This window comes from Pristis pectinata, chromosome 24, assembly GCF_009764475.1.
Source record: "Pristis pectinata isolate sPriPec2 chromosome 24, sPriPec2.1.pri, whole genome shotgun sequence".
NCBI lineage: Eukaryota > Metazoa > Chordata > Chondrichthyes > Rhinopristiformes > Pristidae > Pristis > Pristis pectinata.
In genome coordinates this window covers 6,073,494-6,095,284 of record NC_067428.1, presented here as the reverse complement: position 1 = coordinate 6,095,284, position 21,791 = coordinate 6,073,494, and the positions used below count along the sequence as shown (strand labels likewise).

Genomic DNA, 21,791 nt, shown 5'->3' with positions numbered 1-21,791 from the left:
CTGCTCATTCACAAGTTGTTTTGAACAGATCAGTCAGTTGCTGACAGTGTCACCGCCGAAAGCCCGACGGTGTCTGACGGCGAATGGGAGGGTTTCAGATCCTTGCTCTGGTTGGTCAGTGTGAATCGCCCTGATTTGCATGGATTTCCTCCCTGGTGTGAATGGCTCTATAACTGGGTTCCAGCGGCAGCGGCGGCCACGGTCTGTCACAGATACAGCGGCTGAAGGGAGGCAGGAAGCTGACGGGCAGCAACAATGCGGACGCTGTGCTTATTCTGGTCTCTGGCACTGTGGCTGGGCTGTAAGTACAGGCAACAAGTCTGCACCGCCAGCGGTTGCTGATGTGGCTCTTGGGGTCACATTAAAGAGTCAATGGCTAAAGTTGAATCCCTGCTCTTTTCCAGCTGGCGAGTCCCAGATTGTGACTCAGCCTCCGACCGTGTCGGTGAATCCAGGAGCCACGGCCACGCTGGAATGTAACATCGGGACCAAGCATGGCAATGATGTTGGGTTTTCAAGCAGACACCGGGAACAGCTCCACAGTTGGTCCTGCATTACAATCACGGCTGGAGTCGCCCAAGCAATGGACCTGGGTTTCGCAGAGGCCGTTTCACGTCGACAGCCAACAGCGCCGGCACCGTTTACTGGTTGATCATTAAAAAAGCGGAGGTGAATGACGCTGCCGTCTATTACTGTGGAACGTTGTTTACATGGGCCAATACTTTTGTGTTCGGCCCAGGGACCAAGCTCTTTGTTGCAGGTAAGTGTCTGGGAAATCCCTCCTGCAATTACTAACGGCACAAAGACGGTCACCTGGTAATTAATCATTGATACCTTATTGTTTCCTGGCGAATTTTACTGTAAAAATATTGATTTAAAATCCAATTGTGATCGTGTCCAGCGCCAGTTCTACTCGAGAGTTGGGTTCAGTGAATTGTTACCGTCTTTTCATGACCAAATTTCTCCTTTTAGTTGAATTTCCTGATGAAACATGAATTAACCCTTTGTGTGAATTTGTGCAATTTGTAGTGCTGTGCGCTGTGTCCCTGACATGTGCTCTTCAATATTGTGTTTCTGACACGAACTCTCCCTCTCTGTGTGAGTTTGCGCGGTTCAGTCCCGTTAGTTTGTCCGCTTTTGAGTTGGTTTGGTAGAAGGGAAGGTGAGGGCTTCCAGCTTCCTAAAGTGGGGCCCGGAGTCTCACTGGGGATAGGATATTGCCGACTGAATACAGCCCACGGTTGTCAAGACAGAAGACCGACAAGTTTCACGTTATTGTGTTAGGATCCTCCAACGAAACCTCCCTCGGACTTTCACTGAACCTCCAATCCTCCCAGTGAGGGTGGAATCTCCTGCAGACACACATCCAATAAAAGCCCCTCTCCCATTGCCCAGTCCTTGCCCCCTCTCTCCTGCCATCTATTCCCTTGAGCGCTGCTCCTTTCCGGGAACAGCTGTTCAGCGATTGCGGTCGCTGCCCCGACTGAGGCCGGAGTTCCGGGTCTGGGGAGAATCCCACCTCCCCTCCCCCACAGTGAGTGGGAGCCGAATCTCTCGACATCATCCCAGATCACAGAGCGACCTGCCTTGTCCTGCTCCGTGAAGCTCAGGACCGCGCACCTTGTGCCCTCGCCCACTGGGGCAGTGCAGAGTGTGAGATGGGTTTGTTCTCCCGACAGCAGTGGGTGACACAGCGGGGGCATTAGTGATGGGTGGGTGGGGAGAAGGGGAGAGGAGGAAGGTGTCGCTGGTGGCACCGTGAGTGGGCACATTAAACTGATGCGGGGTCGCTGTTTTATTCTACATTCTAGATTCTACAGGCACAGATGTTCACACACAGAGTACCTCACTGTACGACAGATATATAACACACCGTCTCTCACTGTACAGACAGATGCACTCACCCACAGTATTTCACTGCACTGCCACAGATGTATACAAACACCGTAATTCACTGCAAGAGCCCAGTTATATACACAGACCTCACTGATGTTGACACCCACAGTACCTCACTATCCAGACCCTAATGTATACACGCGCAGCACCTCAATGTACAGACACAGATATATACACACACAGTGCCTCTCTGTACCATACACACACATTACCTCACTGTGCAGACACAGATGTTCACATCCAGAACCTTACTGTCAGGACAAAGATGTATTCACCCACAGAACCTCACTGCAGGGACACAGATGTATAAGCACAGTGCACCTCACTGTACAGGAACAGATGTATGCAAATGCAGTACTTCGCTGTACAGAGACAGGCATATACACAAACAGTACCTCATGGTACTGACACAGATATCTACACACACATTAGCTAACCGTACAGTCACAAATATAAACACACACAGTACTCCACCGTACAGACACTGATTTATACATGCACAGTACCTCTCTGTACAGACACAGATTTATCCATGCACAGTACCTCATTGTACAGACCCAGATTTACATATCCATGGTACATCACCATAATGACACAGGTGTACACACCCACTTTCACTCATCGTACAGAAAACTGCACCGATCCAGATATATACATTGACAGTACATTACTGTACTGACTCAGATGTATACACGCTCGCTGCCTCACTCTGCTGACACTGATGTAGATACTCACAGTACTGCACTGTACAGACACAGATTTATATAAACACAGCTCCTCACTGTACAGACACAGATGCATATAAACACAGTACCTCACTGCATAGACACAGGTATATACAACCAGAGTCCCTCACTGTCCAGACACAGATGTATAAACCCACAATACCTTACTGCACAGATACAGATGTGGACACACAGAAACTCACTGTAAAGACACAGGGTAAGACCGATCAGGTATAAAAGAGGGAACATGTGCCTGGAGTTGGAAGAGGTAGGGGAGGTTCTTCATGAAAACTTTGCTTCAGTACTCACCAGTGAGAGAGAACTTGATATTTGTGAGGATGGTGTACAACAGGCTGATATGCTAGGGCATGTTGACATGAGGAAAGACGATGTGCTGGAATTTTTGAAAAACATTTGGATAGATAAGTCACTGGGGCCGGATGGGATATATCCAAGGTTATTATGGGAAACAAGGGAAGAGATTGCTGCGCTTTGGCAATGATCTTTGCATCATCACTGGCCACAGGAGTAGTGCCAGGTGATTGGAGGGTGGCAAATGTTGTTCCTTTGTTTAAGAAAGGAAGTAGGGATAACCCAGGGAAATACAGACCAGTGAGTCTTACTTCAGTGGTGGGAAAATTACTGGAGAAGATTCTTAGAGACAGGATTTATGGGCATTTGGAGAAGCTTAGGCTGATTAGGGACAGTCAACATGGCTTTGTGAGGGGCAGGTCATGCCTTATGAGACTGATTGACTTCTTTGAGGATGTGACAAAGCACATTGATGAAGGTTGAGTAGTGGCTGTGGTGTGCATGGATTTTAATAAGGTGTTTGATAAGGTTCCTAATGGAAAGCTCATTTATAAAGTCAAGAGGCATGGGATCCAGGGAAACTTGGCTGTGTGGATTCAGAATTGGCTCGCCCTGAGAAGACAGAGCGTGGTTGTAGATGGAGCATATTCTGCCTGGAGGTTGGTGACCAGTGGTGTTCCGCAGGGATATCTTCTAGGACCCCTGCTCTTTGTGATTTTTATAAATGACTTGGATGAGGTTGCGGAAGGGTGGGTTAGTAAGTTTGCTGATGATACAGAGGTGTGTGGTGTTGTGGATAGTGTAGAAGGTTGCGGTAGATTACAATAGGACAATGATAGGATGCAGAGCTGGGCTGAGAAGTGGCAGATGGAGTTCAACCTGGAAAAGTGTGAAGTTATACACTTTGGGTGAACAAATCTGAAGGCAGAATACAAGGTTAATGGCAGGACTCTTAGCAGTGTGGAGGAACAGAGGGATCTTGGGGTCCACGTCCATAGATCCCTCAAGGTTGCTGCACAGGTTGATAGGGTTGTTAAGAAGGCCTATGGTGTGTTGACCTTCATTAGTCGGGGTACTAAGGTAATGTTGCAGCTCTATAGAACTCTGGTTAGATCACACTTGAAGTATTGTGTTCAGTTCGGGTTACCTCATTATAGGAGGGATGTGGAAGTTTTGGAGAGGGTGCAGAGGAGACTTACCAGGATGTTGCCTGGATTGGAGAGCATGTCTTGTGATGATAGTTTGAGTGAGTTAGGACTTTACTCTTTGGAGAGAATGAGGATGAGAAGTGACTTGATAGAGGTGCACAAGATGATAAGAGGCATAGATCGAATAGGCAGTCAGAGACTTTTTCCCGCGGCGACAATGGCTAATATGAGGGAGCATAATTTTAAGGTGATTGGAGGAAGATATAAGGGATGTCAGGGGTAAGTTTTTTTTACACAGAGAGTGGTGGGTGTGTGGAATGCACTGCTGGCAGAGGATGCGGAGGCAGATATATTAGGGACATTGAAGAGACTCTTAGATAGACATATGAATGATAGAGAAATGGGAGGCTATGTGGGAGGGAAGGGTTAAATAGAGCAGGATAAAATGTCGGCACAACATTATGGGCTGAAGGGCCTTTACTGTGTTCTCGTGCTCTATGTTCTATGACACAGATGTATCCATCCTCAATACCTCACTGTCCAGACATAAATGTATTCAACCACTGTACCTCACTGTAAGGACACAGATGCATATACACAGAGCAATTCACTGCACAGACAGATTTATACACACAGTACTTCACTGTACAGACACGGATGCATACGTACACAGCACCTAACTGTCCACAGACTCAGATGTAAACACACACAGTATTTCACTCCACAGACACATGTGAATACACACACACAGTAACTTACTGTACAGACACAAATGTATACAACCAGATTACCTCAATGTACAAAGATGTATATACACAACGGTCCATCACTGTACAGGCACCAATATGTGTACCCACAGTACCTCACTGTACAATCAGAGATTTACACATGCACACTATCTCATGTATGGACACAGACATATCCACACACAGAAACTCAAAGGTAGACACATGGTTGAAAGAGCCACATTACCTCACTGTAAGCACACATGTATACATGCACAATTTCTTACTGTACAGGCACAGATATACATACCCTCAGGACGTCACTATACAGATACTTATGCATACATGCACAGTACCTTACTGTACAGACACAGATGTATTCGCAGTACCTCACTGTACACACACATGTATACAGCCACAGTACCTCACTATACACACAGATTTAGAAACACACAGTACCTCAGTGTACAGACACAGATAGATACAGTCACAGTATCTCACTGCTGAGACACCAATGCATACATACAGATTTCTTCACTGTTCTGACACAGATACATACACACACATTACCTCGCTGCACAGGCACAGATGTATACACCCACCGTTCCTGACAGTACAGATGCAGATGTATACATACACAGTAAATCACTGTGCAGACATAGATTTATGCACACACAGTTCTTCACTGTACAGACAGTTATGTATTCACACAGAGTATCTCACTGTACAGTCACTGATGTATACACACACAATAGCCTCTGTCGAGACACTGATTTATACAGCCACAGTACCTCACAGTAAAGACACAGCTGTCTATACACAGAATACCTTACTGTATAGACACGGGTGTATAAACACACAGTACGTCACTGTACACACTGACGTACACACCCCTGTACCTCACTATGCAGACACTGATCTATGCACACACAGATCCTAACTGGACAGAGACACATGTACTTACCCACAGTACCTCACTGCACAGACACAGATACACACACTCACATTACTTCACTGTAAAGACACAGATGTAGACACCAAAAGTATCTGGTGGTAGAGATGCAGATGAATACACACAGTAAATCACAGTACAGACACAGAATAACATATGCCACACAGCTCTTCATACAGGCACTGCTCTATTCACAGAGTGTACCTCAATGTAAAGACACAGATGCAGACACACAGTGCCACACTATACAGACACTGATGTATACACCCACAGTTCCTCTCCGTATAGACACTGATGTAGACACACAGAGTACCTGACTGTACAGACACAGATGTATACATACACTGTATTTCACAGTACAGACACATGTGTATGCACACATGCGCTCACTGCACATACAAAGCTGTGTGCCCACCAAATATCTTACTGAACGCTGAGTCCCACCGTTATGTCTCAAGTCCGTTAATGACTCGGTGCCAAAAGCCTCACCGGTTGGAGTAGATTTTCCACTGGCAATCCCTGGTCCCAGAGCGAAGGGTCACTGGTTGGTGACCGGAAATGGGATCATAGATCCTTTCCCTGACGAACCAGAGGTACTGAGGCCAAGTGAGACCTCCATGGGGGACTTTCCCCAAAACAGCTCCTTTGGCACAGGCCGTGGTAAACCCCGGGAGCTGGACATGAAGTCACTGAGCGGGTGATGCTGGAAACCAGCGAGTCACCAGGAGGATCCTAAAACAAAAACTTCACCTCAAATGTTTCGTTCTTCAGTGTTGTCCAACATGCACTGTCCTCCAGGGACACTGCCCTGTCCCTTAGTGAGACTCGGGCCCCACTTTAGGAAGTTGGAATCTTTCACTCGCGCTTCTCTCAAACTGTGAAATGACGCAAGTTCTTCCCTGACCTGAAACACGTCTTCTCTTGTTCCCGTTCCAGCTCAGCAGCTCCCGGACCCGTCAGTAAAACTGCTTGGGCCGTCAGCCGAGGAGATCTCCGCTAAAGGGGCGGGCACCTTAGTTTGCCTGGTCAGTAAACTGTCGGTGGGCTTCCCTACCGTCAGCTGGACAGTGGACGGGAGTCCGACGAGCAGTCAGGTGGAAACCAGCGCGGTGAGGCGGAACACGGACAACACCTTCAGTCTCAGCAGCTACCTGACGGTGCCCGGCACAGACTGGAGCAGTGGGAAGGTGTACTCCTGCACAGTTCAACAAGGAGCAGCCTCGAAAATATCCGCAACAGTCGCACAATCCAGCTGTTGAACAGAGTGCGGCTGCGGACGTGTTTGCTCCCTGATTACCGGGAGATCACTGCCTTGCATCTTTCACCCCCTCTCCCACTCTGTGCGCTCACTCTTCGCTGTGCTCTGTGCTTCTCTTCCGCTCTCTGTGGTTTCCACCGTGTTCTTGGAATATTTGTACCCCGAGCTGCTTTTGTTCTGTTTGTCCCACCGAGAGGCTACACGGGGTTAAAGTGACCAGTTACTTGGCTTCATTGGAAATTTCAGCCGGTGAATGGTTTTCTCTGGCACCAGGGATGGATCTAATTAAAATAATTAATGAATGTTTTTGCGATTTGTCATCAGTATCAGACTGACAGACGGTAACGGTGATTAACTACCAATAAAGATGATCAGTGCAGGAATGATATCCGTGTGTGGGTCTCGTTACTTTGCGTGCTCTTCCCATCCTGACAGCGAGTGGGAAGTGAGAGGTGAGAGGAGACTCGTCTCTCTGCTCCGGTCCCTGTCCTGGTTCCGTGAAGTGAGAGGAAACCGCTCCTCTGCGGCAGCCTTGGACCCCGAATATCAGGAAAGAAGGTCGGAAAGTTCCATTGCTGAGCTGGGAGCATCATCGATCAGGGTTTTGGTGAGGTGGTGACACCAAAGGTACGGGCAACAGGTCGTTGGGTAACCACTAGCAAAGGCAACGGGAACAGAGGGACAGTGCAGGGCTCTCTGTGGCCATTCCCCTCTCTAATAGTTTTAACTCCTTAGGTACTGTTGGGCGTGTGACCTTTCTGTGGGCAGCAGCAGCAGTTACTGGCACTGTGACCGGCCCTGGGCCTCAGCAGGAAAGCGTGCAGTCAGACAGGGCGTTAGTGATAGGAGATTCGCTGGTTAGGCGAACAGACAGGAGATTCCGCGGCCGCAGAAGAGACACCAGGACGGTGTGTTGCCTCCCAGGTGCCAGGTCAAGGATGTCTCTGAGCAGTTGCAGAATATTCTCAAGTGGGAGGGTGAACAGTCAGATGTCGCTGTGCACATTAGTACAAACGGCATGGGTAGAAAATGGATGATGTCCTGCGGTGTGATGATCGTGAGTTGGGTAAGAAGTTAACAAGCAGGACCGTGTGGGAAGTGATCTCTGGATTTCTCCCAGTGCCACGTGCTGTTGAGGACAGGAATACAAAGATGGGCCAGATGAATGCAAGGCTGAGGAGCTGGTGCAAGGGGCAGGGATACAAGTTGTTAGATCATTGGGATCTCTTCTCGGGTAGAGATGACCTGCACCAGAGGGAATGGTCGTACGTGAACTGGAGGTGGATCAATATCCTGGCAGAATGATTCGCAAGTGCTGCTCGGGAAATTTTAAACTAGATTGGCCGGGGGGTTGGACCCTGAGCATCAGAGAGGCCGATGAGAAGTCAGGGGAAAATACTGTTGCCGCTGAGAGAAAGATTAGTGGTCAGGAGAGCCAGGAGCAGAGTAAAGGGAGAGGAAATACCTCTGGGTTAAACTGCATTTGTTTCAATGCGAGAGACTAAACAGGTAAAGTGGATGTACTCCGGGTGTGGATTACATTTGTTTCAATGCGAGAGACTAAACAGGTAAGGTGGATGTACTCCGGGTGTGGATTAGCTCTGGGACTGGGATATTATTGCCAGAACAGAAACATGGCTGAGGGAAGGGCAGGACTGGCAGCTCAATGTTTCAGGATACAGATGCTGCAGGCCTGGTACAGTAAAAGCGGGGGTGGAGAGGGTGGGGTGTGGGGTTGCTTTTCTGGGTAGGGAGAACATAACAACAAGGTTCGACAGGATCTTCTTGGGGGATCATCCAGTGAGGCCCTACGGGTGGAACATAGGAACAAGAAGGTAATAGTCACTTTGATGGGCTGTATTATAGCCCCCCACCAATAATCAGCAGGAATTAGGGGAGCAGATCAGAATCAGGTTTATCACTGACAATACTCTATGTCGTGAAATTTGCTGTTTTGGGGAGGCAGTACCGTGCAAGACATGAAGACGTAAAATTACTGTACGTTACAAAATAAATAAGCAGTGAGCAATAATGAATAGTAAAATGAATAATAAGGTGCAGAGAGAGATCGTAGACAGTTGTCAGAGTAGTTGGGTAGTATGAATGGGAGATTCGAACGTCTCCAACATTAACTGGGCCACACATGGTGCAACCAGTTTGGGTGGGGTGACGTTTGTTCAATGTGTCCAACAAAGTTTCCTTGACCAATACATGGAGGACCTCCACTCGAGAGTTCACAGCACTGGACCTCCTCTGAGGGAATGAGGTAGGGTAAGTGACTGAAGTGTCAGTCCGGGGGCACTTCAGTCACTTACCATAATCCTATTATGTTTAAAATAGTTTTGGAGTAAGATAGGATGGGTTCACGGGTTAAGGTGTGAAACTGGGGTAGGGCCAATTTTGGAGGGATGAAGTAGAATCTGGCAGTGGTCGATTGGGTGAGACTGTTTGCTCGAAAGGGAAAAACTGGCAAGTGGGAAGACTTTGAAAGTGTGATCTCAAGAGTCCGGGTTGAAGGGCAAGGTTGGCAAGATCAGGGGATCCTGACTGAGGAGAGATATAGAGTCTCTGGTCAGCGAAATGAAAGAGGCATATTGGGTTTAGGCAATCGGGAAGGAAGGAATCCCTCGATGACAATCAGAAGAGTAGGAGTACACTTAAGAAGGATATCAGAAGGCAAAATGAGGGTATGAGTTGCACCCAGCAGGCAGATTTAAGGAAAATCCCAAGAGAACCCATAGGTATATTAAATGGGTGGCGAGGGACAGAGTAGGTCACCTGAGAGATCAGCATTGCTGGGAGATCTTGATCGGCTGGGAAAGTGGGTCGAGGGTTGGCAAATGGCTTCAATTCAGCTCAGTGTGAAGTGTTGCATTTTGGGAAGTCAAACCAGGGGAGGACTTATTGAGTGAATGGTCAGACCCTGGGGAGTGTTGTGGAACAGAGAGACCGAGAACTACAAGCACATAGTTCGCTTAAACCGGCACCAGATGGAGACAGGGTGGTGAAGAAGGCATTTGGCACGATGGTATTCATCAGTCAGGGCACTGAGTATAGGAGTTGGAAGGTTATGTTGCAGTTGTACAAGATGTTGGTGAAACTGCACTTGGAGCATTGTGTAGTTTTGTTCACCCTGTTATAGGACAGACATCATTAAACTGGAAAGAACGCAGAGAAGATTTATGAGGATGCTGGCAGGACTCGAGGGTCCGAGTTACAGGAAGAGGTTGGGTGGACTCGGACTTTATTCCTTGCGATTGGGGGGTGACTTTATAGAGGTGAATAAAACCATGAGGGCTATAAATAGGATGAACACACATAGTCTATTTTCCCAGGGAAGGGAACCTAAAAACTAGAGGGTATAACTTTAAGGTGAGAGGTAAAAGATTTAAAAGTGACCTGAAGGGCAACTTCTTCACCCAGAGAATGGTGCAGATGTGGAAAGAGCTGCCAGAGAAAGTGGCTGAGGCAGGTACAGTAACAACGTTTACAAGACATTTGGATAAGTACGTACATAGGAAGGTTTTAGAGAGATATTGGACAAACGCAGGCAATGGGACTAACTTGGGGGGCACCATTGTGGACATGGACGATTTGGGCTGAAGAGCCTATTTCAATGCTGTATTACTCTATGACCCTGTGACTACAGGAAATAATCAAGGAAAAGGCGAGCGGATGATTGGAAGGCAGCGATGATAAAATTAGAACAAAATAGTCGGCGCTTGGGACGGATAATAAAGGAAGTAAACACAAAAATAGCTGGAAATATTCAGGTGGTCAGGCAGCATCGGAGGAGAGAGGAAAACTGAGGGAACATTCCCGGCCAATGACCTTCACCACCACTGACCAATTCTGACACAAACTAGTGATCTGAAATGGCTGAATTCAAGATTGGGTCCCGAGGGATGAAACGTGCCCAGTCAGAAGGTGAGATGCTGATCCTCAAGCTGCTATTGGGCGTTGGTGTCCGGGTGCGGGAGCCCAGAGACGGAGCGGTCGGAGTGCGAGTGGGAAGGAGAAGTTCAAGTGAGCCCGTTGCTGGGGGTCGCACCTGGTGGGTGTTTGCCTGCTGCCGATGCTGCAGCCTCTGGTGTGTGCTGGTGACAGGGTGCACGGGGCTTGGTTCCGCTCATACTCACCAAATAACCACCCTGCAAAGGCCAAGACCCATCATTCCCATCAAACAGAGAAATCTCACACCGACCTGTTCCCAAGTTGCCTTCCCCTGTTAGTGATGTCTCAGTGTCCCCTGCAGGAGAAAAATAGTTAAGCATGTGGACTGATTTTAAATTGAAAAAGAACTTCGGTATTCAAATATCGTAGCAGAAGCCTTGCAGTGAAACTCGATCCCCTCCCATCCAGACTCTGCCATCAGCCAGGCTCGGACCGCCGTAACTACGCCGGATTTCACCACCTGCACAGCCCCCGACGTTATATCGAGCTGTGAAATCTGTCCTTCAGCAGTTTGCTGGAGAGTGGGGTGGAGTGAATCTGCCGTCAATCCTCTCCCTCACTGACTCGAAAATCGTTCCCCCACACTTGGCCTTCAGCCCACGGGCTCGGACTTCAGCCGCTTTTGGCAAAACGACGCAGAGCACAACTACACCCGCCAGTCCCAGGGCTGCCTGCGTTCCCCTTTGTCCCCACCTACTTCCTCTAGAACCAGTGGACCCTGCATTTGGAAAATAGGCACTAGGATGCTTCGGGAGCATGTGCGGGGCGGCATGGAGTTGCAGCATGTCTCACAGCTCCATGGACCTGGATTTGATCCTGACCTTGTTACTGTCCGTGTGGAGTTTGTATGTTCTCTCTGTGACCTCTGAAGTTTCCCACTGATGCTCCCTTTTCCTCCCAAAGTCCAAAAATATGGTAACGTAAATTACCCCGGAGAGCAGCGAAGCAACAGAAGAATCAAGGGGCAGTTGATAGCACGTGTGAGAGAATGAGGGAAATGAGAGAGAGTACATGGTACCGATGGGATTGTTCTGTTGGGAGCTGACACAGACCCAATGGGCTGAGAGGCTTCATTCTGTGTTTCGATCAATAACAATTGCACAGTGACGTTTCTGCTGCAATGTTTGAATACTGAAGTTTTCTTCTCCGTACACCACCCCATATGATGAATTATTTATCTCCAGCAGGGGGCACTGAGATATCACGAACAGGGGAAGGCAACTTGGGAACAGGTCGGTGTGAGATTTCTCTGTTGGATGGGAATGGTGGGTCTTGGTCATTGCAGGTGAAAGAGAGAACACTCAGAAAGGGAAGCTCTTCTTTCAGGCGAGGGTGCTGTTTGACTTGGAGTCAGTGTTGTGGGTGTTCAAGCACCCGGCCAGCTCCTGACCCCTCCACTGAAGATGGAGTCGTCTGAGTCTCTTCCTTGTAGTGGGAAGGAAGCTTCCACAATCCCCTGCCAATCAGACGTGAGCTGGCATTTGGGTCACCAACTGACGATGGATAGATTGGGTCAGAGTGGTCCAAGGGGTTGTTGTGCGGAGCTGTCTATTGCCGAGTGAAGTACAGTATTGTTCAGTCAGATGAGATCTTCCGGCCAGGGCTGTGTCACGGCGATAAATTGGTAGATTTCCACATGACCATACAATTTAGGAGCATGTCCACATGAACATCCAACTTTCGAACCTTCTCAGCGTGCAATAATATTACGGCTGTACTGATTGTGTCAGAGAAAACTAACTCACACCATACAGACTTCAAGGTAAAGGGGTATCACGTGATATCACGGAAAGTCCAACAGGCCGAAATCGGATTACCCGGAAATCCGAGGAGTTCTTAAAGTCCCTGCCATTTATTCAAGAAAGACAAACACGTTTTTTTGTGCAAAGCATCTTTATATAAATAAGCCTTATGGTTACAAAGGATGTTTAAACAACACTTATCGTACAGTTGTCAGCATAATCGTGACGGACAGCAGATTCCAGACTTAGTGAGGTCTGTCTTTGCGGCTTCTTTTCTTTATGCATCTGCTAGCTTCAGTTCCCTTGCTCTTTTATTCTCATCAGACTTGAGCTGATTTAACTCTTTAAGCGTCAAATTCTTCCACAGATCCCTCCTTTTTGATCCTTGATCAATATCACTTAATTATCTTCATCAGAGGGTGGGTCCAAGCCAGGGGGGAAGGGCCTCATATCCAAACCGGCTTTCTCATCGTATTCGGGGTCCTCAGCAAGGGCCAGCCGGGGAAACATACGGACAGGGGCTGTTCCCCCTCAAGGCAGAAGGGCACAGATGAGCCTTGGGGCGACCACGCAATGATGACGATGATCAATGTTACCCTATGATGGGCCAGAGTCACCAACTATCGAAGAGCCACCAGGATCCCTTGGGGTTGAAGTCCTGGAATTGTTTCCCTTTGCCCCTAACCTGCTGGACCGAATGTGATCGGCTGAGCCTGGATGATTTCAGACTCGTCAGGTATGTTGGTGCAGCATTCCTGTCCAATGGTCGCGCATGCGCCCCCTTTTTCAGTCAATAGAAAGTCAGATCGGATCCTCCGGTCGGGGCTGTATCACAGAAGCAAGTGGGTAGGTTTCTACATGAACATACAATTTTGGAGCAGAAGTAAACCACTCGGCCCCTCTAACCTGCGCTGCCATTCAGTAAATTTACTGCTGATCTGAGCGTAGCCTTAACGTCCCATTTTTGCGTATTCCTGTTAACCTTTCGCTCCCTCGCTAATATTGTATCTGTCCACCTCCAACTGAAAAATATTCATGGACTCCGCTTCCTCCGCCCCTTCAGGAAGAGAATTCCAAAGGCTGACGGCCCTCTGGGAGAAAAAAATCTTTCCCCACCTCCATCTTAAATGGTCGGTCCCTGATTTTTAAACACCAACAACTTGTTCCGGATGCTGCCACAAAAGGAAACATCCTGTCCACACCCACCCTGACGAGACCCCTCAGGATCTGATGTTTCAGTCAAGGGCCCTTTCACTCCTCAAAGCTCCAGTGTATACAAGTCTCACCCTTCCACACAAGACGACCAACACATCAGAGTATTGAGTCCGGTAAACCTTCTCTGGAATGCTTTCTTTGACTTATACCCTAACTTAAATAAGGATACCCCACAGTGTACACCACTGCTCTATAGGTCAGAGGCAGAACACAGCCCCAATTTTGCGTACAAATCCCCTCTACTTGCAATTCCGGGAGTAAACCGCAAAGATCTCTCCTTGGCCAATCTGAGGGGTGTTTGGGGGCGGGAGAGCGTCGAGTGGGTGGTAGAATGGATGTGCATCAGGTAAACAGATGCTACAGTGTGGGGGGAGCGAGTTGGGAGGAGAGAGGCGGGCAAGCTGGATGGATGGAAGATGAGGAGGAGAGAAGGGGGAGGGGAAGGAAGGTTGTGAGAAAGAGGGAGGGAAGATAAGACAAAACCTGCCGTCTGTGCCAGGGTTCCTTGGTCTCCACTCTGCCTCTCCCACTGCGCCATCCCTCCCCACTCCCACCTCCTTCCCCTCACCACCTTTCCATCCAATGGACTCTTCCTCTGACCACCCGGTCCATCGAGGGTCCGTGATGGAGGGGCTGCGGTAGTGATCTCTGAGCCGGGCCTCAGAGATGGTGGAGACGGAGGGTAATGATCCTGCCCATGCAGCGCTGGAGTTGCGGCGGGGTGCCCTCGTACCCAATTGCCTAAACCCATTGTATGCTTCCTTCATTTTCCTGACCAGAGCCTCAATATCTCTCCTTAATCAGGATCCCCTGAACTTGCCAACCTTGGCTTTCACCCCGGACTCTTGAGATCAGATTTTAAAGTCTTACCACTTGCCAGTCATTCCTTTTGCAGCAAACAGTCTCACCCAATCCACCTCTGCAAGACTCCACTTAATCCCTCCAAAATTGGCCCTACCCCAGTTTCAGACCATAACCCGTGGATCCATCCTATCTTTCTCCAAAATTATTTCGAGCATAATAGGATTATGGTAAGTGACTGAAGTGCTCCCGGACTGACACTTCAGTCACTTACTCTACCTCATTCCCTCAGAGGAGGTCCAGTGCTGTGAACTCTCGAGTGGAAGTCCTCCATGTATTGGTCAAGGAAACTTTGTTGGCCACATTGAACAAACTCCACCCCACCCAAACTGGTTGCACCATGTGTGGCCCAGTTCATGCTGGGGAAGTTAAAATCTCCCACTCATACAACCCAACTACTCTGAAAACTATCTACGATCTCTCTCTGCATCTTATTATTTATTTTACTATTCATTATTGCTCACAACTTATTTTGTAATGTACAGTAATTTTATGTCTTCATGTCTTGCACTGTACTGCTGCCCCAAAACAGCAAATTTCACGACAAATGTCAGTGATAATAAACCTGATTCTGATTCTGATCTGCTCCCCTAATTCCTGCTGATTATTGGTGGGGGGGGGGCGCTATAATACAACCCATCAAAGTGACCATCTGCTTCTTGTTCCTAAGTTCCACCCATATGGCCTCACTGGATGATCCCCCAAGAAGATCCTCTCGAACCTCTGTTGTTATGTTCAGCCTCCCCAGAAAAGCAACTCCAAACCCCCCCCCCCCCCCCCCCCCCACCTTTACTTTACCTCTGTCAGGCCTGCAGCATCTGTGTCCTGGAACTTTGAGCTGCCAGTCCTGCCCTTCCCTCAGCCATGATTCTGTTCTGGCAATAATATCCCAGTCCCAGAGCAAATCCACGCCTCGAGTACATCCGCCTTACCTGTTTAGTGTCTCACTTTGAAACAAATGCAGTTTAACCCAATGGTTTCCCTCTCCCTTTACTCTGCTCCTGGCTCTCCTGACCACTAAACTTTCTTTCACCGGCGACAGTATTTTTCCCTGACTTCTCATCAGTCTCTCTGATTCTCAGGGTCAACACCCCAGCCAATCTAGTTTAAAATCTCCTGAGTGGCACCAGCGAATCATTCTACCAGGATATTGATCCCCCTCTAGTTCACGTGCAACCTGTCCCTCTAGTGCAGGTCACCTCTGCCGAAGAGATCCCAATGATCGAAGAACCTGAAACCTGGCCCTTGCACCAGCTCCTCAGCCTTGCATTCATCTGGCCCATCTTTGTATTCCTGTCCTCAACAGCACGTGGCACTGGGAGAAATCCAGAGATCACTTACCACACGGTCTTGCTTGTTTAACTTCTTTCCCAACTGGCGATCATCACACAGCAGGACCTCATCCATTTTCTACCCATGTCTTTTGTACGAAAGTGCACAACGACCTCTCACTTGAGAATATTCTGCAACTACTCAGAGACATCCTTGACTCGGCACCCGGAAGCAACACACCGTCCTGGTGTCTCTTCTGCGGCCACAGAATCTCCTGTCTGTTCCCCTAACCAGAGAGTCTCCTATCACGAACGCCCTGTCTGACTGCACACTTTCCCACTGAGCCCCAAGGCCGGTCACAGTGCCAGTAACTGCTGCTGCTGCCCACAGAAAGGTCACACCCCCAACAGTACCCAAGCAGGTAAACCTGTTAGAGAGGGGAGAGGCCACAGAGAGCCCTGCACTGACCCCTACTCCCATTGCTGTTCCTGGTGGTCAGCCAGCGACCTGCTACCTGGACCTTTGGTGAGACCACCTGACGAAAACCGTTACCGATGATGCTTCCAGCTCAGCAATGGAACTTTCCGACCTTCTTTCCTGATATTCGGTGTCCAAGGCTGCTGCAAAGGAGCGGTTTCCTCTCACTTCAGGGAACCAGGACACGGACCGGAGCAGAGAAACGAGTCTCCCCCCACCTCCCACCCGGTGTCAGAATGGGAAGAGCACGCCAGGTAACGAGACCCACACACGGAAATCATCCCTGCACTGATAATCTTTATTGGGAGTTAATCACCGTTACTGTCTGTCAATCTGATACTGATGACGAATCGCAAAAACATTCATTAATTATTTTAATTAGATCCATCCCTGGTGCCAGAGAAAACCATTCACCGGCTGAAATTTCCAATGAAGCCAAGTAACTGATCACTTTAACCCCGTGTAGCCTCTCGGTGGGAGAAACGGAACAAAAGCAGCCTCGGGTACAAATATTCCAAGAACACGGTGGAAACCACAGAGAGCGGAACAGAAGCACAGAGCACAGTGAAGAGCGAGCGCACAGAGTGGGAGAGGGGGTGAAAGATGCAAGGCAGTGATCTCCCGGTAATCAGGGAGCAAACACGCCCGCAGCCGCGCTCTGTTCAACAGCTGGATTGTGCGACTGTTGCGGATATTTTCGAGGCTGCTCCTTGTTGAACTGTGCAGGAGTACACCCTCCCACTGCTCCAGTCTGTGCCGGGCACCGTCAGGTAGCTGCTGAGACTGAAGGTGTTGTCCGTGTTCCGCCTCACCGCGCTGGTTTCCACCTGACTGCTGGTCGGACTCCCGTCCACTGTCCAGCTGATGGCAGGCAAGCCCACCGACAGTTTACTGACCAGGCAAACTAAGGTGCCCGCTCCTTTAGCGGAGATCTCCTCGGCTGACGGCCCAAGCAGTTTTACTGACGGGTCCGGGAGCTGCTGAGCTGGAACGGGAACAAGAGAAGACGTGTTTCAGGTCACGGAAGAACTCGCACCATTTCACAGTTGGAGAGAAGCGCGAGTGAAAGGTTCCAGCTTCCTATAGTGGGGCCCGAGTCTCACTGAGGGACAGGGCAGTGTCCCTGGAGGACAGTGCATGTTGGTCAACACTGAAGAGCGATACAATTGAGGTCAAATTCTTGTTTTAGGATCCTCCTGGTGACTCGCTGGTTTCCAGCATCACCCGCTCGGTGACTTCACCTCCTGCTCCCGGGGTCTACAAGGCTTGTGCCACAGGAGCTGATTGGGGGAGAGTCCCCCAGGGAGGTCTAACTTGTCTTTAGAAACTCTATCGTGAGGGGAGGGAACCGTGATCAGACTTCCGATCACCAACCAGTGACCCCTCGCTCTGGGACCAGGGATTGCCAGTGGAAAATCTACTCCAACCAGGAGGCTTTCGGCACCGAGTCATTAACGGACTTGAGACACACACCGGCACCAACAGCGTCCCCGCATCAGTTTAATGTGCCCACTCACGGTGCCACTAGCGACACGTTGCTCCTCTCCCCTTCTCCCCACCCACCCATCACTAATGCCCCCGCTGTGTCACCCACTGCTGTCGGGAGAATAAACCCATCTCACACTCTGCACTGCCCCAGTGGGCGAGGGCACAAGGTGCGCGGTCCTGAGCTTCACGGAGCAGGACAAGGCAGGTCGCTCTGTGATCTGGGATGATGTCGAGAGATTCGGCTCCCACTCACTGTGGGGGAGGGGAGGTGGGATTCTCCCCAGACCCGGAGCTCCGGCCTCAGTCGGTGCAGCGACCGCAATCGCTGAGCAGCGGTTCCCTGAAGGAGCAGCGCTCAAGGGAAAAGATGGCAGGAGAGAGGGGGCAAGGACTGGGCAATGGGAGAGGGGCTTTTATTGGATGTGTGTCTGCAGGAGATTCCACCCTCACTGGGAGGATTGGAGCTTCAGTGAAAGTCCGAGGGAGGTTTCGCTGGAGGATTCTGATACGATAACTTGAAACTTGTCGTTCTCCTGTCTTGACAACCGTGGGCTGTCTTCAGTCGGGAATATCCTGTCCCCAGGGAGATTCCGGGCCCCACTTTAGGAAGCTGGAACCCCTCGCGTTCGCTTCTACCAAACCAACATAAAAACGGACAAACTGACAGGACTGAAACCGCGCAAACTCACACAGGGAGGGAGAGTTCGTGTCCGAAACACAATATTGAAAAACACATGTCAGGGACCCAGCGCATGGCAGTGGAAGTAGCACTAATAACATAAAGGGTTAATTGATGTTTTATCAGAAACACAACTGTAAAGAGAAATGTGGTCATTAAAAGACGGTAACATTTCACTGAACAGAACTGGCGCTGGACACAAAACACGATTGGATTGTAAATCAATGTTTTCACTGTAAAATTCTCCGGGAAATTAAAACGTTTATATTATTAATTGCCAGGTGACCGTATTCGTGCCGTTAGAAATTGCAGGAGGGATTTCCCAGACGCTTACCTGTAACAAAGAACTTGGTCCCTGGGCCGAACACCCACACGTAACCACTGCCTGATGAAAACCACGCTCCGCAGTAATAGACGGCAGCGTCATTCACCTCCGCGTTCTTTATGATCAACTGGTAAACGGTGGCGGCGCCGTTGGCTGTCGACGTGAAACGGTCGCTGCTAAACCCAGGCCCATAGGTCGGGGCGCTGTGACTGTAATAGTAATAGAGGATCCATTGTGGAGCGGTTCCCGGTGTCTGCTTGTACCAATTCACATAATAACTGTCCTTGGTCCCGATGTTACATTCCAGCGTGGCCGTGGCTCCTGGATTCACCGACACGGTCGGAGGCTGAGTCAGAGTCTGGGACTCTCCAGCTGGAAAAGAGCAGGGATTCAACTTTAACCATTGTGACCCCAAGAGCCCCCATCAGCAAGCGCTGGCGGTGCAGATTTGCCGCCTGTACTTACAGCCCACCCACAGTGCCAAAGACCAGAATAAGCACAGCGTCCGCATCGTTGCTGCCCGTCAGCTTCCTGCCTCCCTTCAGCCGCTATATCAGTGACAGACTTTGGCCGCCGCTGCCGATGGAATCCAGTTATAGAGCCATTCACACCAGGGAGGAAATCCATGCAAATCAGGACGACTGACACTGACCAACCAGAGCAAGGATCCGAAACCCACCCATTTGCCGTCAGACACCGTCGGCTTGACTGACTGAGCGACTGACTGAGCAACTGACTGATCTGTTCAGAACAACGCGTGAATCAGCAGGTCGCTCATTGTCTGATGTTTCCCACTTTCTCCCCTCATTCCCCTGATTCAGTTGTTGCCGCACTCCACCCCTCAGTCCAGAGATGCCCCTCACACCTCCAGTTACAACAGGGGAGGACACTGCAGGCTTCCTGTTCCCACATCAGTCATTCAGACATTGAGTTCAAACCCACCCTGACAGTTTGAGGGTTTGAATTCTGTCTAAATGTGGGGATGAAATCTGGTCTCAGTAACAGTGAACTGTCGGACGGCCCGAAACACTGGAAGACTAATTAACCCTTTGTGGAAGGGAACCTCCCATCTTTACCCGGTCTGTGCCCATCTACAGACCAACAACATGCCCTCAGGGTCCCAGTGAGTTCACACCAGCTTTTGGCTTCAACAAAGATTCAGGGAATTAAACAGGTTTGTTGGGTAAGTCAGGCAATAAGTCATTGAATAGTGGTGGTGTTTTGAGTGCAGGCTCTACTTTTTTGTTGAGATGGTCCCACATGAATGGGCATCCTGGCAACATGGGACCTCGGGATACTTCCTGTTTGCTGGACAACCACAGGTACAGGAAGTGTTGGCAGCTGGAGGAGCTCGAACAACAACAGTCCATCCCCGAGGCTGAAGGTTTCGTGTGCAGCAGGTTTCAGGAGGTGGTCATCCTGCAGCTGAAGTGAGTGCAGGCAGCGGGGGACCGGGAGACCAGGAGACAGACAGAGAAGAGCTGGCAGATGGGTCAGGAGCCCCTGAGGACACCCTGCTCTATAACTGCATGATATTCAGAGTACTGATTGGGAAGGTTCTTCCCCTGGGGATGGAGACACGGCCATACAGGTGGGTCAGTTGTGCAGGGAGGGAGGTAAATGGTCTGGAGAGCAATAGGAGAAGGGATTCTATCGTCTGTGCTCACAGACACGGTTCCAGGAGGGTAAGAGATCTCCGTGGTGTCTGGTGTCAATGATGTCACTGAACAGTTGCTATTAGGGGTGAAGTGTTGCATTACACTTTGAATTGTCGGGCCCTGGGGAGTGTTGTTGAACCCAGGAGTACAAGTACATAGTTCGCTGATAGCGGCATCACAGGTGGACAGGTTGGTGATGAGGACATTTGGCACGCTGGTCTTCATCAGTCAGGTCACTGAGTGTAGGACTTGGGACATTATGTTGCAGCTGTACAACCACAGACTTGTTTCTGTGACAATCCGTGTCTGCGACCATCTTCAAGAATTGATTAATGGAATATTGCACTGCTGGTGAGGATGTCCTGGGTCAGTGGAGGAGTGAATCTTTTGACATATCAAAAATTACAAGGCGAACTTGATGAGGGAGGTAAGTGGGCTGAGGAATGGCAAATTATGTTCAATCCAGAGGTGCGAGGTGTTGCATTTTGAGAAGTCAAACCAGGGTGGGAATTTAACAGTGAACAAGAGGGCACTGGTGAGTGTTGTAGAACAGAGGTACCGAGGAGTACAAGTTCATAGTTCCCTGAAAGTAATGTCACATGTAGACAGGGTGCTGAAGAAGGCATTTGGCATGCTGGCCTTCATCAGTCAGGGCATGAAGTTTTGGAGTTGGGACACTACTTTGCAGTTGTACGAGACATTTGTAAGTCTGCACCTGGAATGTTGTGTACAGTTTTGGTCACCCTGTTATGGGAATGACATCAATAAAGTGGAAAGAGTGCAGAGAATATTTTCAGGAATGTCGCTAGGTTGTAAGGGCCTGAGTTTTTGGGGAGGTTGGGCAGTCCAGAACCTTTTCCTTGGAGTGCAGGAGACTGAGGGATAACCTCACAGAGGTGCATAAAATGGACATAGAAGGGTGAATGTATGCTGTCTTTTTCCAAGGCAAAGGGAATTGAAAGCTCGAGGGTGTAGGTTTAAGGTGAGAGGGAAAAATCATTAAAAGGGACCTGAGGGGTAACTTGTTCACACAGCGGGTGGTGTGTATATGGAAAGAGCTGCCAGAGGAAGTGGTTGAGGCAGGAACAATAACAACATTGAAAA

The 21,791-nt window shown here is 49.4% G+C and overlaps 1 protein-coding gene and 1 pseudogene across 1 annotated transcript; one reads left to right on the top strand and one right to left on the bottom strand.

The window, feature by feature from the left end:
- Nucleotides 1-255: 255 nt before the first annotated feature.
- On the top strand, nt 256-7,017 carry LOC127582767 (immunoglobulin lambda-1 light chain-like; annotated as a pseudogene).
- Nucleotides 7,018-16,831: 9,814 nt separating this feature from the next.
- LOC127582758 (immunoglobulin lambda-1 light chain-like) lies at nt 16,832-19,586 on the bottom strand. Its single transcript, XM_052038331.1, has 3 exons — nt 19,495-19,586; nt 19,039-19,401; nt 16,832-17,522 (listed from the first exon to the last, which is right to left on the bottom strand). The coding sequence occupies exons 1-3, from the start codon at nt 19,538-19,540 to the stop codon at nt 17,200-17,202; spliced, it is 732 nt and encodes a 243-aa protein (XP_051894291.1). The 5' UTR covers nt 19,541-19,586; the 3' UTR covers nt 16,832-17,199.
- Between the last annotated feature and the right edge of the window lie 2,205 nt (nt 19,587-21,791).

Coding starts and splice junctions, on each gene's coding strand:
- LOC127582758 (XM_052038331.1), bottom strand. CDS start 19,540: ATGCGGACGCTGTGCTTATTCTGGTCTTTGGCACTGTGGGTGGGCT. Junction 19,402..19,494: donor TTTGGCACTGTGGGTGGGCT/GTAAGTACAGGC, acceptor GCTCTTTTCCAG/CTGGAGAGTCCCAGACTCTG. Junction 17,523..19,038: donor GACCAAGTTCTTTGTTACAG/GTAAGCGTCTGG, acceptor TTCCCGTTCCAG/CTCAGCAGCTCCCGGACCCG.